Source organism: Chaetodon trifascialis, chromosome 24 (genome assembly GCF_039877785.1).
Source record: "Chaetodon trifascialis isolate fChaTrf1 chromosome 24, fChaTrf1.hap1, whole genome shotgun sequence".
NCBI lineage: Eukaryota > Metazoa > Chordata > Actinopteri > Chaetodontiformes > Chaetodontidae > Chaetodon > Chaetodon trifascialis.
Window position 1 is genome coordinate 14,505,486 of NC_092079.1, and position 16,404 is coordinate 14,521,889.

Below are 16,404 nucleotides of genomic sequence, written 5' to 3' on the forward strand. Positions count from 1 at the left end.
TGCGCCGAGGCCGGCGGTCTTAGCTTAGCATCAAGACTGACTGTGTCCAAAGGTCACAAATCCACCAGTCAGACACCAGCTGCCTCTGAAGCTGACAAGTTAAATCTCTGTTTGATCTTTGCGACAATGGAAGCTGATGTTCACAGCACGAGATCTTTACTTGCTAAAACTCTGATGTTTTACACTGATTAGAAGTGAATTCAGCAGGCGTTCAGCTTCGGATGCGCTCGGCCGGCTGCTCCAGCTTTGCTTAGCGCAGGTAAACCGAACCTTCAGTGGCTCAGTGTGTGATGTCATCACGCTGTCTGTTTTGGGGAAGTCCTGAGATTTCAGAACATTATAGAAGTCAGATGTGTGGTTTCAGACGCTGACATAACTTCCTCTGCTAAAAATAAAGACAGATTCATGAATTCATGTTCTGTGCGGCGACACTCCTGCAAACAGACGCTGCTCTCGTCAAACCGTTTCCTTCAGACGGGTTTGATTTCACTTCACACAACTCTGATTAAAGTGTCCTGAAGCCTGTAAAGTGTGCTGGTGGAGGAGCCTGACATCCAACAACGTCCAGTAACAACCACAAACGACCATAAACGACCACAAACGACCACAAACGACCACAAACGACCATAAATGACCTTTCTGTCGGTTCTAGAGTTCATCAACCAAACGTCAAAATAACACAAGTCAAATCAAATGAAATAAAACATCGTACTCACATGACACGAGGCGGAAACCTTCTTCCAAAACAATGCTGCCATTTGACTTTCTGCCACAGAAATACAGCCTGCAGTCCTCCGCTGTGAGCTTCTTAATCTGGAGGCTGTTTCCCTTCAGGGCCACAAATTTGTCCTCATGCGGGGACATGAAATATTCGTACGCAGAACCACGGCTGAAGGTGCGGACGATGCACCATCTGATCTGGCCGTGTGTCTCCATGTACCAGTAGATGTCTAGAGCCCTGATGGAGCAGTTCAAGAGGACGTGTTGACCCAGCTCCACCTGGACCTCGGTCACGTTCTGTGCCTCAGCACAGACCAGGAACCCCGGGAGGACGACCCAGATCCAGAGCAGATCCATGATCCTCTGCAGCAGCAGCAGCGACAGGAGAAGAGCGACTGAAAGCAGCGCTGCTTCACGCCGAGAAAAGCTCTGTGCACTTCCTGTTTCACGAGGCGACTTTGTTGTTTCTGAGATCTGAACCACAAACGTTGAGTTTCCTCAGACGCGCAGAAATGAAACCAGTGACCTGCAGGCCGCCCTCGGACCAGGAAGCTGTGGCAACGTTTGGGTTCGTTCGACAGGTGCGACAGGTGCTTCAGTCACTGCACCACCTCTGGCACCAATACTTCCAGCAGTACCAGTACTTCCAAAGTATTCATGCCAGAGTGAGACAGTAGTACTCATCAGTTATTATCGCAGCAGTCGTAGAAGCACCAGTAACAACGGCTGTATCCGCTGTGGTAGCAGCAGAGCTAACAAGTAGGACTGCTAGTACTAGTATTCATGGTACAATAAACAAATACCAGCGACTTAATAATAGTACCAGCAGTAAAAGTATAAGATCGAGTACTCTAATAGCACTTGTACATTTAATAGCAGTGCTGCTCGTAAAAACAGTCGCAGTAAGAATAAACGTGTTCGTTGTAGTTCTGATCATGAGAGTATTACAGTCGCAGTAGTAGTGAGGAAAGGAGTAACAGTCAGCGAGCACTTGTAGTACTTGTTGTACTACTGGTGATAATACTAACAACAAAAGTACAGTCATACTGTCGTGGTAGCACAAAACACAAAAAGTACCAGTAACAGTAGTACTTCAACTAAAAACTTCAATAGCAACACACTAGTAATAACAGGAGTACTACTGAATGTAGTACAAAGAGTTAGTTGGAGTACAGCAGTAGTGGCAGTAATAACAGTAGTTGTAGGCTTTAATTTTGATAGCAAGGTATTATCATTAGTAGTAGTAGTAGTTCCGCCAATGAAACTTGTACTACAGTAATAGTTGTAGTCAAAGTAGTAACTATAGAAGCAGCAGCAGTACAAATACTGCAGTGGTGGTGTTACGCCCCACAGGGGAAAAAGATGAAGTAAAACAGAAAAACTACGCGCCCACGACTCGTTTTCTTTAAGTGCATCGCGTGGTTCGCCACGTGCTTCCTCCTGAACACAGAAACAGGCATCAACAAACGATCGCTGAGCAGCACGTTCGCCACAGATGACAAGGAAAAAACACAAACAAGTCAGGCTCCAAAAAAATAACTGATGCGTGTGCATCTTCACAAAGGTGGTCAACAAAAAGTGATATAAAATAAATTTATTGATCTAAAACTTTTGTTGCCGTCTCTTTCTGTACCTGCGAGACAAAAGCAGTTGAACACAGAACAGATGATCAATCATCATTTTAACCTTTTTAGCTCAGATCATAAATGAAATGATTTCTTATTCTTTCAGGCATAAAATCCTTGGTCCTGTTATGATGCTCAGCTTTATAACCATGACAGCGGCAGGACACACTGCAGCGGCAGGACGTGGCGCCACCTGGTGGTACAAACCTGCTGGTGCAGGACAAATAAACACAAACAGCTTTTTTCATAGAAAGTTTTTTATTGCAGAATAAAACAAAGTTCGGTGTGACGCTCAGCTGTTCACACAAAGCCTTCATTGCTCTTCAAAAGAATAAATAAGTTAAATATAAAAATCAGCTGCAAGTCAATGAAAAATACTGCGAAAACACAAACAAATACTGACAAGGTTTCCTGGTCAAAGACGCTCGTTCACACCTGCTGCACAGAGTTCACGCCACGAGATAAATGATGAAGAACAAAGTTTCCACGAGTCTGGGGCTGATCGGAGGACAGACGTGTGATTTCACCGAGGACGAGGAGACACGTCCTCACATCACGCGTCAGGATCCAGATCTCCTTCCAACAACAGGCGTGAACGGACAGCAGCAGGTGTGACGTTTAGCCGTTAGCGTTGCTTCATAAATGGAGTCCGAGTGCAGGTTCAGAGACAGCTACGATCTGGTCTGAGGCGCCGAAGCTGTTCGCCTTCATGACAAGAAGCGGACTTCCTGTTTCGCAGCATAAACTTTACGCTGAACGTAAGTGATGAACGATCAAAGCTCGATAAGAAAGATACCCGCAAGAAATGTCCGAAACAGCCGTTAACGAGCAATAATGTTTCCACTGATAGTTACCGATCATCTGTCTGATGAATGAGTCGACGATTAAAGTGCATTCAGACGTGAAGGCGCTGAGTCATCTCTGCAGCTGAAAGGGTCAAGGTTTGACCTTTAACGAGCCGAGTCATCTCTGAGAGGAGGACGTGGACGAGCCGGTCAACATGCGGCGCGAAGAGGAAACTCAGACGTGAAAGAAGAAGCAGTGAAATTATTCTGAAAAGTGTTTTCTGTGAGGGAGGAAGTGAGCGCGTCGGTGCGACCGCGGCGACTCGTCTGTTCCACCATTTAAAGATGAATAAAGATCGAATCGTTTCCTCTGAGCTCAGCACAAAAGGCTAAACCTTAAAGATTACTTCTAATGACGCCACGAACAACATGAAACAGACAAAATAAATAAAATACCAAAATAAAAGCTTTTCCTGCAGCAGTTTGCTTTCTGTCCTCTGACTCTCGGTCAGAAGGACAGAGACAGAGGAAGACAGAGCAGAAGGATGTGGAGAGGGTTCGGTGTCCCCGCGGCGCCGCCCGACGGTCCCGGAGTCGCCTCAACACGTTTACCTGCAACACGAGCAGACAGGTGAGGTCATGTGACGAACGCTCCACTGCTTTCTCTTCAGGACACAAAGTTCTGCACATTTTTTTCATGCTGAGACCTGAAAACGCTGTGGACTCGTACGAACCTGACACGGTGAGGACGAGCCTCTCCTGGAAGTCCTCTGACGGGATGTGACATTCATACGGGCTGCTGTCCGCCTGCTGGACGTCCTTCAGCTGGATGGAGAAGTTCCCCTTCACGAACTCGTCCGGGAAACTGACCACCCGCTGCCTGAACTTCTCGTTCTGGGTCGACAGGTCTGGTCTGTCTTTGATGATGTCCAGTACGACGCTGTCGTCTTTGTCCCTCCAGAAGACGTTCTTTTGTACAGGTTGTCCCTGGCTGTAGATGCAGGGCAGCAGGACGGTGTCTCCGATGAAAGCCTGGACGTTAACCTGGCAGATCGCTGAGAGACAACATGGACGCTGTGACGGACAGAAGAAATAAAGACTTCGTGCTGAACATGACAAACGTCCACCTGCCTGTCAGGTGCTTCTGCTCGCTCCTCAGGTGAGCCACAAACCAAACCCACCGTCACGAAGGACGCCCAGAGACCGTCCAACATGGACATCAGACAGCGTAAGAATGTGCAGACACAGAGATTTGATCGTTGCTGCTGCTGTAACACAAAGTCTTATCTTATCTTATCTTATCGGCTAACGAGTGATTCGCTGAACCAGGCTCCACCTTTAAACCTTCAGGAATGTCTCAGCCGGTCCAGACTTCAGTGATAGGTGGAGCTGTTGCTAGGAAACAGCAACCGACTGTGTAAACAGGAAGTGAGAAGAGGCCAAAAGTGCGGAAACAAACGTTGTAAGGTGAACTCACCTGTGTTCACCTTGAAAACCAGAAGCATGAAGAGCAGGTTGAGCCTGAAGCTGCAGAGACACAAAACAAACAGTGAATAAACGAGCGTCGTCAGACTCCTCACAGGCTTCCGTCTCCTTTCACTCGTCTTTGACATTAAATCAAACATCGGGGACACTTTGACAGACAGAGCAAAGGTCATGGACCAACAGCTGATTGGCTGAGCTGAGAGTAACCACCATGTGTGCTCGGTGTTTCAGAGCAGACGTGAAAGCCTGTCGGGCCGCTGCTGAGGAGGGAGTCACAAAGGAAGTTCTGCAAAAACAGTTCAACTTTCTGGAAACGCTGAAAGTGAAAGTGACAGAAACGAAGAAGAAGGTGAAGAAAGAAGCGACGCAACAGGAAACAACGAGCGAAAGAAGCTACCTGAAGGTCAGGCACACCTGTCTGCTGCAGGGCGGACCAGCTTATCTCTGAACAAACAGGCGGCCTGCAGGTGTTTACAGCCGAGCCTGTCATCACGCTCATGTTTAGGTCAAAGGTCAGAGGTCACACACGGCAAAGCCTCAGCGCTCACCTGGATTCAGGACCAACAGCCATGATTTCGCCTTTTTATGCCACTTATGGTTGTGACATGAAGCTTAAACAACAAACACGTGACATCACTGCTTCTGCAGCCTGACAAGATGTTTTTAAAGTGAATAAAGTCACTAAACCAACATGAGTTCACCTCAGCGACTGTTAGCCAGCTGAACACACACGAGCAGCTTCGGCCTTTTGGGACAGTTGCGATGGATTAGAATAAGAAACAGCAGAGATGGTCTTCAGAATACTTAAATCACTTCCAGGGCCTTTGTCAGTCTGTGTTTCAGTCTCTAAAGCCTGATCCGGCTCCCAAAGTCACCCAAAAGAAGCCGAAACTTCGGCTTCCGTCGCTTCCGCTAATGCTAGGCGCACGTAGCTAACAAAGCCAACACGACGTTAGCCCGTTCAGACGGACCAGAGGACAGTTTGGGGACAGGAGACCGCCGACCTGGTCCCGCCTTCATGTGACTAACCTCGTCAAACGACCCGTGTCGCTTCTGGTGTCCATTACAGCCTCAAACTGTTAGAAACCTGTTTTTTACTCTTAATTTCACCCCTGGCGTGGACTGAAGATGACGCCACGTTTGCATGTACTGCTGCGTCGCGACGTACGCCGTCATACGTCATAACGTAAAGGCCGTAAAGCTGATTGGACACTGAGGCTCCACGAACAACAGAAAAGATTAATTTGATCCGATTTCAGGACAAATCCGTCAGAAATAAACCATCATTTCAACATTTGAATCGAATTTCAGTTTGTGTGGTTTGAAATTTGTCACCTGAAAGGCGGAAAAAGCCTCTGCAGCTCAGTTTCTTCATTCATTTACTTATTATTTATCCTTCATGTTATATTACTCTCAGATCTGCTGTCAGTCTTATTTTAAGTGTTCTTCTGTCGGGTGATTCCCTTCCTGCCTTTTCTTTTCAGGCTGTGATTGTTCTGCTTTGTTTTTGTTGGTAAAGATTTGGAGGTTTGAAATCCTTCAGAAGGCCTTCAGTGTTGAACTTGTGAAACTGGACTGTGAGCTGTAAACGTCTCGGTCGTTCGTCCTTCAGAGACGAAGCTCACGTCATCTTCTGGAGTCACTTTGCCGCTGAGATGCTTCTTCTCGTCCTCTGAACAGACGCTTTTGTTTCAGTTTGTTCACGTGAACAACGAACGTTTGTTCAATCGAACCCTGAAGCTCTCTGTCACTTCCGTTTGACGCTGAGCTGATTCCTGATCAGTCTGATTCACTGATGGCTGCTGTTTGTTCTGTCCTCAACACGTTTCTTTTGTCCTCACCAGGATTTTAAAGATCCTGCAGGCACGAGTCAAAGTTGTTTGATTTGAATCGGCAGTTTTCCTTCAAATTGGCCCCAAATTACATTTAATGTCCCAAAATGAAGGTTTACATCTGTTTAGAGCTGCCAGCAACAAACTGCGTGGACACACTGAATGAAGCGGACAAAGAGCGAAGCCTGTGACGGCGTCCTGTCTGTCCACCTGAACGTGGTCTAACCCTGACCCTAACGAACACCTTATCATCTCATCTGTGCGAGAAAATAACTGAGATAAGGAGCTTTTCTTCCTGACGTCTGACGGGTGTTCACAGAGGAAACTTTTCCACGTTTCAGGCTGCGCCAGCAGCAGAACAACGCTTCATTACTCTTTGTTTTGAGGCCAGAACGAGCGTGCTGATTTCATTTGGCTTTGTTTGAACGCACTTTCAGCTCGAGCGGCTCGCAGCCGTCCTTTTTCCAGCAAAACCTGGTCGACCTCAGACAGAAACGTCCTGATTTCCAGCTGGAGATGAGCCGCTTTGTGCAGAACGAGCGTGCAGACTCCTCTGTGGGCCGATGCAACACCTCGGCGCTGAGACGGCGGATCCTCTTGTGGTTTTCTTGACTCGTAACAGACAAACTGAAGTTCCTGTAAAGTTAGAAACTGCAGCATCATCAGAGAGAAGTGGTGAAAGTGAGTCAGACTGGTTCACTGAAAACATCTGAAAACTACTAAAAAACACACACGATGAGATTTCTGATTGTCATCACAACTCTTTCCAGTGTCCGTCCACAGTGATCCACTCATGACGCTGCTCAGTCCAGATCTCAGACCAGGTTTTCTGAGTGGGTGTGAATCCTTCAACAGTGCAGCATCGAGATCTTCTCCAGATTGATCCACAGCGTTCGCGAACCTCCTGCAGCGTCCAGGATCATCTGACCGTCTGACTTCACAAACAGCTGAGACGTCCTGGACACACTCGGCCTTCACTGACTGTTGTCCTCCACTCAATAATGTGAATCTCTGAAGTAACTGAAGCTTTAGATGAAATGCAGCGGAGAGCAGAAGAAAGTACAAATACTCAAGTAAAGTACAAGTACTTCCAGTCTGTACTGAATGACAGTACTCTGATTGGACGAGGATTTTAACAAACTGTCTTCACAGCAGGAAAAGCACAAGTCGTCTCTCGCTGGACAAACTGGAGGGTTGAACACGAGAAACGCGCACACAGCCTTCATCATCATCATCATCATCATCATCAACACACAACACAAAACGCTCATCAGGAAACAAGCAGCTCGGCTTCAGGTGAGCAAAGACAACAGAGACAAAGCTCAGAGCTGATTCTGCTCCAGGACAGGTGACGGCAGGTAACAGGTGAGTTTCTGACGAGGACACAACACCCACAACGTCCCCACTGGACAGGCTGGTGGACATGAAACCCTTGTGGTCAATCACACATCAACACTGTTCACAACATGTTTGTTGACACCAGTGGACATGAATCAGACACACTTCATCGATTCATGGCGTCGTTCTTCTGATTAATAAAGTACATCTTCATCTTCTTCATCTTCATCTTCAGTACCAACTTATATGATGACTAATAGTATGACTAACTAATAGAACAAAGGAACAAGGAAAGGCAGATTATATTTGCTGAGTTAAGCTCTACTGATTAAAACTGTCTCATGTGGAGTATCTGAAACCAAACCGCGACTCGTCTCTAGCTGGCCGTATGGTTCTGTGGTCGAAACCCAGACAAACATGCTGATGAGACTGAAGATCAGAGTTTTGTCATTTTACAAGCTCAAACACAGAACAGCATTGACACCATCCAGACGATGAGTTTAGTGCTGCGGGAACATCCGAAGCTGAATCCAACACGTCGTCTGCATGATCCTGATGTGGCAGAAAACAAAGCACAGACACAAACAGGAACGTCTGGTTTCCAACTCGTCAGCGTTTTCTGCTTCTTGAGGCCTGTTGATTGTCCATCTGACGGTTTGAACGCCTTCATCCTGTGTGGAGCTGAGAGGAAAGATCAGCGTCTGCATGGCAACAGTTTAAATGATAGGTGACCCTTCGTCGTTGACGTGTCCTTCATCCTCAGACCTCCTGAAGGGATGCGGGGAAAAGGGGGTTCGGCCCAGACATCTCGTCTCCACCTTTCTGGAAGCCTTCATTCATTTTACATTTGTTACAGTATTTTGAAAGCAAAGGATTAAACTTGTTGCAATTCCCTGTTTTTTTTTTTAGTCGACTGGCAACCTGAGGAGCTCTGCCAAACCCCATCCCCCTCCTCATCAGAAAGAATAACCCCCAAATCAGCCTCCCAGAGGGACCTCACAGTGGAACTGCTGCTCTGGATTAACATACAACTTCGTCATGAGTCGGGATTGTGCAGCATATCCTCCATCGCTGAGAGGGAGAATCCATTCGGGTGGAATTTAGTGATGGAGGGAACAAAGCTGCACACCTGCAAATATTCAAACACATTATTCTGCTGGAGATCAGATTTCTCTCAAAGCTGGTCAAAGGTCATCGCAGTGTCATTCACCACTGGATCACCGATAGTCTGAACAGCCCTGATGGCCCAGAGGGAAAGGGAGTGGTCCTCGAAAGCAGGGGGGGACTGAGGCGAGTGGGGCAGCATGAAGAGATATCCACTCATTAAAGCTGTCGCCTCAGTTAAATTTAGCCATTCAATCCTGTCAGAGGCTTTCTGTCCACCAGAGATTTGGCCTTTGACCCTGAACTGCGCTGTAGAAGATTTAGTCGTCTCCTTATATTGTTGCTACTATTGCAACCAATATAAAACCAGCCTGGTCTGCTGAGACACTGTCAGGAAGGACACCTTGGAGTCTCCTGGCTGTGTTTTGGTGAGTGTAACGGAGGCTGGTATCAGGTCTATGCAGCAGACCACATGCTGTGTCGGTCAGAACGCAGTGATAAGGACAACAGTCTTTCCAGCAGGTCCAGCAGCTGTGGTGCTTTATTGTGGACAGTGTTGTTAACAGCTCTGCAAATAACAACAGTAAACAATATTATACATCACCAACAACAGCAAAATATAACCACACAAATGGGAAAAGTGTGCAAAACCCTCCATTATGCACATACAGCAGTTATCAATCATGAGACCAGGTTAACTGGTCCAAGAGCGCCCTCTGCTGGCTACACTGAGCATGTAATAAACACACATGTCAGTAATGAACTACTGATCGCAGCAGCGGCACCACCTGTCGGCTAACTGCACACACAATCACTCATTAGCTGCTGCAGAAACCACACTGTGTGCAAACTATGTTCAACAGCAGAAATCAAACGTCTGACGGCGAGAAACACATCAGTGAATTAACGATGTGCGTCATCAACAGCAATAAAGAAACGATGCTCACGCCGTGCATCCACTCAACTGTCGGGGTGACACAACAAACACACCTCCAAACTAAAAACAACCTTAGTTCCAGGTGAACGAACACTCCACAGGTGGAAACGCAAGTTTCAACCGCAACGAGACGTGAGGCAAACGAGTCGACGGCAGATTGTAAAGTGTCCAAAGAGGAGCGGGTTTCAGCACGAAAAGATTCAAAAGACTCAATTACCACCAGAATGAGACCACCATCCTCAGCATCGTCAGCATCACCGTGTCTGGGTGATGGTGCAGGGTTAGCTCTCTCGCTAACTTGTCCAGTAACAGGGCCCGTAGTACCCTGAGCTGGACGCTGGACGTTTCCTCTCCCAGACAGACTGTGATGTGTCTCCATTTGTCCGGAGATGAACTAAAACCAACTGAAAGTAAATGTTGACGTTTTCACAGTAAATAATGAATAAATATGCAGGAGCTGGTAAAGACGCGTCTACCTCGTCGCCATGTTGCCACGCCGCCAGCTGCCTGTTCTTTAAGAAACAAATTATCGTCTCACTGGTGAAACACATCAAACACAGAGCTGCCTATGACTGAGTGACAAATAATGGAGATAAAAATAAAAACAGGATTAAAATGATGTGTTTTAGAGTCTGGATCACAGCTTTGAACCAAGTCTTGTCCTCAGAGCTTCAGTCCTGCTGGAAGAAACCGTCTCAACAAGCGTCTCTGCAGCTTCAATTATTTCCTCTGCTCACGTCAACACACCCGTGATGGTCGATATCAGCAAGCTCACTGAATCTTTCACCACAAACGCCGCAACTAAATGGTTTCTCCCGCATGTGGACAGTTAAGTGTCGTCAAAGACTTTGATTTGGGGAAATCTTTTACCACAAACGGAGCAGCTGAAAGGTTTCTCTCCTGCGTGGACAGTCGAGTGTCGTCTCAGATTCACTCTCAATCTTTAACCACAGAACAACTGAAGGGTGTCTCTCCTGTGTGAACCCTCATGTGTCTCACCATATTTTTTTTCCACTGAAAAGTCTTCTCACAAACTGAGCAGCTGAAACGTTTTCCCTCCGAATGAAGTTTCATGTGATTCCTTAAGGACCTCTTCAGGTCGTATCTTTTCCCACACACGGAGCAGCCGAGAGGTTTCTCTCTTCTGTGGACACTTGAGTGTCGTTTCAGATTGGACTTTTCTCTGAATCTTAAACCACAAACAAAACAATTGAATGGTTTCTCTCCTGTGTGGACAGTCGAGTGTCGTCGAAGACTTTGCTTTTGTGTAAATCTGTCGCCACAAACAGAACAACTGAAGGGTTTCTCTCCTGTGTGAATCCTCATGTGTGTCACCACATGGACTCTCCACGGAAAAGTTTTCTGACATACTGAGCAGCTGAAACGTTTTCCCTCTGAATGACGTGTCATGTGATGTCTGAGCGATTTCTTACGTTGGTAACTTTTCCCACAAACTGAGCAACTAAACAGTGTCTCTGCTGTTTGGACTCCACTGTGGTCAAAGCTTGAAGCACATTCAGAGGAGCTGACTGATGTTTGTCCAGTGTTACACTTCACATCACTTACAGGTACTTCATTGTTCTGCAGAGACTTTAAACCTGACTGAGGTCCTCTGGTCTCCTCCCAGTCACAGCTGTCATCAGTCTCAGGGTCAGAGGACTGAGACGTCTCGTCCTCACTGTCTGCTTCTGGTCCTCCACAGTCCTCTCCACCAGCTTCTGTCCTCATGTCTTCAGCGTGTCTCTGATGAAGCTGTGAGGACTGAGGTTTCTCTTCATCCTCTTCTTCACTCTTCACAGGGACAGGAGGGACTGTGGACTTGGTGATGTCGGCCTCCTTCGGCCCTGGAAGCTGCTCTCCCTCCTGACTGCTCCACAGTTCCTCCTGTTCCTCTTTAATGTGTGGCAGCTCTGCTGGGTCCTCCTGGTCCAGACAGGGGCTCCAGTCCTGCTGCTCAGGGGGATCCTCTTCTGGACTCGCCGACAGCAGCTGGACGTCTGTGGAGGAGCATCAAACACAAACAGTCGGTGTTACGCAGTGATGGGACACACTCTGATTTTTTTCTTTTTGAAAAACAGAAATAAAACTCATGTAGTTCATGATACATTGTCATAACTTCGTCAGCTTGGTCAGTAAAAAATGAAACGTGTGATTAATAACAGCGTGCTGGCCTCTGGAAAGAGGATCTGCAGCATCTGGTGCAGGACCACCAGGTTCTGGAGCAGCTTGCTCCCCACAGACCATCAGACCATCAGACTGCTGAACTCTGAGGACCAGATCTCCTAAAGTTTGGCGCGTATAAAAACGTGTGCAAACAATCTGATGCAACATAATCAATCCTGTTCTTCATTTTAGAAACATCCATGACGGTGACAACAGGTACGAGGGAACGAGCTGTCAAGAACTTTATATTAAAAATTAGTCATTTTGTGTTTGTTTCCCAAATCAGTGATCACCTATGAAACTGGCTTTTAAAGGGTTCGAATCCTGATTTCTTTTGTAAGATTTGGTCGTTTTGATCAGACCTGAAACGAACGAGTGTGCGTCGTACAAACTGAACTGGCCCGGCTCCGGACTGACGGCGAGCTCTTTGGTCGAGCGGTCGTCCCCGACAGTTTCCTCGCACAGCGTCGACTGCACCTCTTCCTCGGTGCTGCTCAGAGGCTCCTCACCCCCCCACCGGTTTTATTTGCAGACGTTTCATCGTACGCCACGTTGTCTTTTGGTCGTCTTCTGATGTCTTGATATCTTCTTTTCTTCATCCGCCGTTCGCGTCGTTCGGCCAACAGCGTTTACTTTTGCACAGATTTCCTCCCGTGTGGCGTTCTTGTGTCCGACAGGCAGATTTCTTTGCTGTAGCTCATCGACTCGCCACGCTGCAAACCATGAAGCACGCAAACCCTCATGTAAATAAGGTGGGCTCTTAGAGGATCAGGCCCCCCCGAGGACAACGGGGTGGAACGGTCCAGACAACTGAGACGTCAGGAGACGAAGAGACACGGACGGTTCATGGACAATGTGAGACGCTGGATGATAAACTGGATGAAGCGTCGGCCCTGGTGAGGAATCAGAGGGACTTCCGTGACCCTCAACGCGGCGTTCTGATTGGCCAGAGGCTCAGAGTGAAACGGAGCTCCTCCCCTTTCAGCTGACTGTGATCAGCATTTTATTTACGATATTCCGCATTTTTTATCATCACTTTTAATTATTATTTCAGTCACCATTTGCACATTTTTCTGCTACTTTCAGTGTTACGGGTGGAACTTTCTTAGTAGTTCGTAACGTTTCTTTTTCCTGGTTTTTTAAACCTTTTTAAGGATTTCATCCTTCTTTCCCGCCGTGTGTCGACACCCACTGATCATCACACACAGATTTACTTCCTGATTCGAGCCACATCTGAGATTCAGCATCTTTACATTGACTGAATAATTCTTTCAAATCTGATTGCCGACAAAACAAAATCCTTTAGATTTGTTTCTTCGGCTCTGCTGACGGAGGTGAAGGTGACTGCGGCACAAAGCAGCAAAGATACTGGAGCTTCACCCTGAACCTGGAGGCAGCAGGTATCGCTGGTAAAAAGGTCAAAAGAGGAACATTTCGTACCTGACTGAGGTTTCTCTTCATCCTCTTCTTCACTCTTCACAGGGACAGGAGGGACTGTGGACTTGGTGATGTCGGCCTCCTTCGGCCCTGGAAGCTGCTCTCCCTCCTGACTGCTCCACAGTTCCTCCTGTTCCTCTTTAATGTGTGGCAGCTCTGCTGGGTCCTCCTGGTCCAGACGGGGGCTCCAGTCCTGCTGCTCAGGGGGATCCTCTTCTGGACTCGCCGACAGCAGCTGGACGTCTGTGGAGGAGCATCAAACACAAACAGTCGGTGTTACGCAGTGATGGGACACACTCTGATTTTGGTGTTAAGTGTTGAAACCTGGTTCACAGTCGGCACCTTCACCTCCGGACCACCTGCAGGCTTTTACTTTCACAGCTCAAGCTCTAAGACACAGAGGTCTGTGGGAATGAATGCATCTGAAGGTTTCCTGAGCACCTGTCCCACCTGTCCAACCTGTCCACCGGAAGTCAAATTATTACCGAGAATTGAAGTATTCAACCACACCCAGAACCTTATTATAACTCTGAATGCAGTACTTTGACTTGTACAGGAGTATTTCCACAGTGTGTATTAGTACATAAATCTGAATACTTTTCAGTTTGCAGTGATATCAAAGAACAAACCTGCTCTGTGTAACCGGACTTCAGGCTGGAAAACAGCGTCCAGCAGTTTTCGAGACATTTTCACTGATTCCCAGCAGCTTTTCCTGCAGACACACTCCGTTAAACACTGTCTGCTCTCTCTGATGCGCGCTGTGCTGATAAATTACATCACGTTCACCTCCGTCTGTTTCCAGCTAGCAAGCTAAGTTAGCTTCATTAGCTTCGTAGGACAGCAGCAGATCATTCAGATGGAAAACATCTTCAAACAAACGGGACAGCAGAGTCTATTCAGACAGCTCTGTCTGGACATTTGGGCTCCGTGAAAATACACTCCGACTCGCACCGTGAGGCCGTGCTCCGTCTACTTCCTGCTAGCAGGCTAGGCTAACTTCCGGTAGCATTGTTGGCTAACAGGAGACGAGTCTGTAGTGGAACATCCCGGAAGTTCACACAAAGTCCACTTCAACACGTTTATCCACACACACAGACTCTGCTGGGTCACTGCGACTGAATCTGATGAGAACAACGTGACACGGACGGAAGAAATTAGCATGTTAGCCGCAGGAAGTACCGCTGCCTCGGGTACCTTTGGTTCGCTGATTTTCAAAATAAAAGTTTCCAAACTTTAATGTATGCTCGTATCTCTTTGTTACGAATCAACAACAGCAGAAATACTCTCAAACTCTCAGTCTGTGGATCATAAATCTTTCATTCTCAACAATCTAATTAAATCCCATAATCTGGATTTCCTCCTTCTTGCTGAGACCTGGATTTAATCTGCAGAGTTGTGCCCTCTAGTGGACCGTTTCTCAGTAACATCTCACTTTTACTCCTTTTGCTTTTGGTTCTTTGATCAGGAAGATGTTTTTGGTGTTTCACTGGCTTCACGTTGCTTTTAGCTGCATATATTCTCATCTCATCCTCATCATCAGAGTCTCCTGCAGCTGACCTTTGCCCTCACTCAGGGGTTCGAGGCTCACTCTGCTAACTCCAGTCGGTCGCTCGAGCACATTTTGTCCAAAGTGAAATAAAAGACTTTTGTCTTTTTTAATCAGTTTTAAAGCAACAAACACGTGAGACTGAAAAACAAAGTTCCTTGTGTCGGGAAATCAGGTCATGAAACCTTTGGTTTAATGTTTGCACTCGTTTATAAAGAAAGGGGCAGAGACTTTCCTCAGCTCAGAAGCATTTCATTTATTCTGTTCTTGTAAGAAAAAGAACAGAAAATTGAGACTGTTTTTGTCGACAACGCCAACTCTTGAGAGCCAAAACTGGACAGAGACGCTTCAGGGGCTGGTCCTTCGGTGGACGGGCTGAGGCTGGCTGCAGGACTTCAGTCCACAGAGGTTGACGACCGTACGGCAAAACTTCTCGGTTAATAATAAAGTTGAGAATACTTTCGATGGCCAGTCGAAAATATCTACAAAATATTATCACGTGATTCAGCTTTAATGGTTAAAGAAAAGAAGAAAGATGAAGTGATGCAGTTTAACTCGCTGAGTTAAAGTAGACAAAAGATTATAATAACGCCAATAGACGGGCAAAAAGTGAAGTTACAAAAGACGGAATGAAGACAAAATGATTCAAAAATCTAAAGAAAACTAAAGTGCAGTGAAGAGAAAATCAGCTGAGCTGGAGGATAAACCCTCCGACACCCCTCTGAGACAAACAGGCCTTCACTCGCGTTACACTGATTTACAGGACGCTGCTGTTTCATCCTACAGAGAGAAAACATTCACTAACGACTGTGTGCGATGGACTCATCTGCTTCTCACTGTGGTCAATCACAGAGTTTAAACGATCAATCACACATCAACACTGTTCACAACGTGTTTGTTGACACCAGTGGACATGAATCAGACACACTTCATCGATTCATGGCGTCGTTCTTCTGATTAATAAAGTACATCTTCATCTTCTTCATCCTCATCTTCATCTTCAGTACCAACTTATATGATGACTAATAGTATGACTAACTAATAGAACAAAGAAACAAGGAAAGGCAGATTATATTTGCTGAGTTAAGCTCTACTGATTAAAACTGTCTCATGTGGAGTATCTGAAACCAAACCGCGACTCGTCTCTAGATGGCCGTATGGTTCTGTGGTCGAAACCCAGACAAACATGCTGATGAGACTGAAGATCAGAGTTTTGTCATTTTACAAGCTCAAACACAGAACAGCATTGACACCATCCAGACGATGAGTTTAGTGCTGCGGGAACATCCGAAGCTGAATCCAACACGTCGTCTGCATGATCCTGATGTGGTAGAAAAGAGGTCTGGTCTCCTCCACTGGAAAAACAACCAACTGTTGCATCAGAAGTGAAACCATTTCTAAAAAAATATGATTCAGTTTCAACAAGATCAGC

The 16,404-nt window shown here is 46.6% G+C and overlaps 3 protein-coding genes across 3 annotated transcripts in view; all 3 read right to left on the reverse strand.

The window, feature by feature from the left end:
- Positions 1-2,300: 2,300 nt before the first annotated feature.
- LOC139327976 (ICOS ligand-like) lies at positions 2,301-5,769 on the reverse strand. Its single transcript, XM_070958063.1, has 4 exons — positions 5,645-5,769; positions 4,608-4,657; positions 3,865-4,185; positions 2,301-3,742 (listed from the first exon to the last, which is right to left on the reverse strand). Exons 1-4 carry the CDS (start codon positions 5,677-5,679, stop codon positions 3,639-3,641), a joined length of 510 nt encoding a protein of 169 aa, XP_070814164.1. The 5' UTR covers positions 5,680-5,769; the 3' UTR covers positions 2,301-3,638.
- Positions 5,770-8,692: 2,923 nt separating this feature from the next.
- LOC139327960 (zinc finger protein 660-like) lies at positions 8,693-14,639 on the reverse strand. Its single transcript, XM_070958042.1, has 3 exons — positions 14,056-14,639; positions 13,430-13,669; positions 8,693-11,823 (listed from the first exon to the last, which is right to left on the reverse strand). Exons 1-3 carry the CDS (start codon positions 14,111-14,113, stop codon positions 10,763-10,765), a joined length of 1,359 nt encoding a protein of 452 aa, XP_070814143.1. The 5' UTR covers positions 14,114-14,639; the 3' UTR covers positions 8,693-10,762.
- Positions 14,533-16,404, reverse strand: part of LOC139351966 (zinc finger protein 260-like) — a 189,889-nt gene continuing 188,017 nt past the window's right edge. The window contains exon 6 of the mRNA XM_070993888.1: positions 14,533-14,547. Coding sequence (XP_070849989.1) covers positions 14,533-14,547 — 15 coding nt within the window. The remainder of the gene's footprint in view (positions 14,548-16,404) is intronic.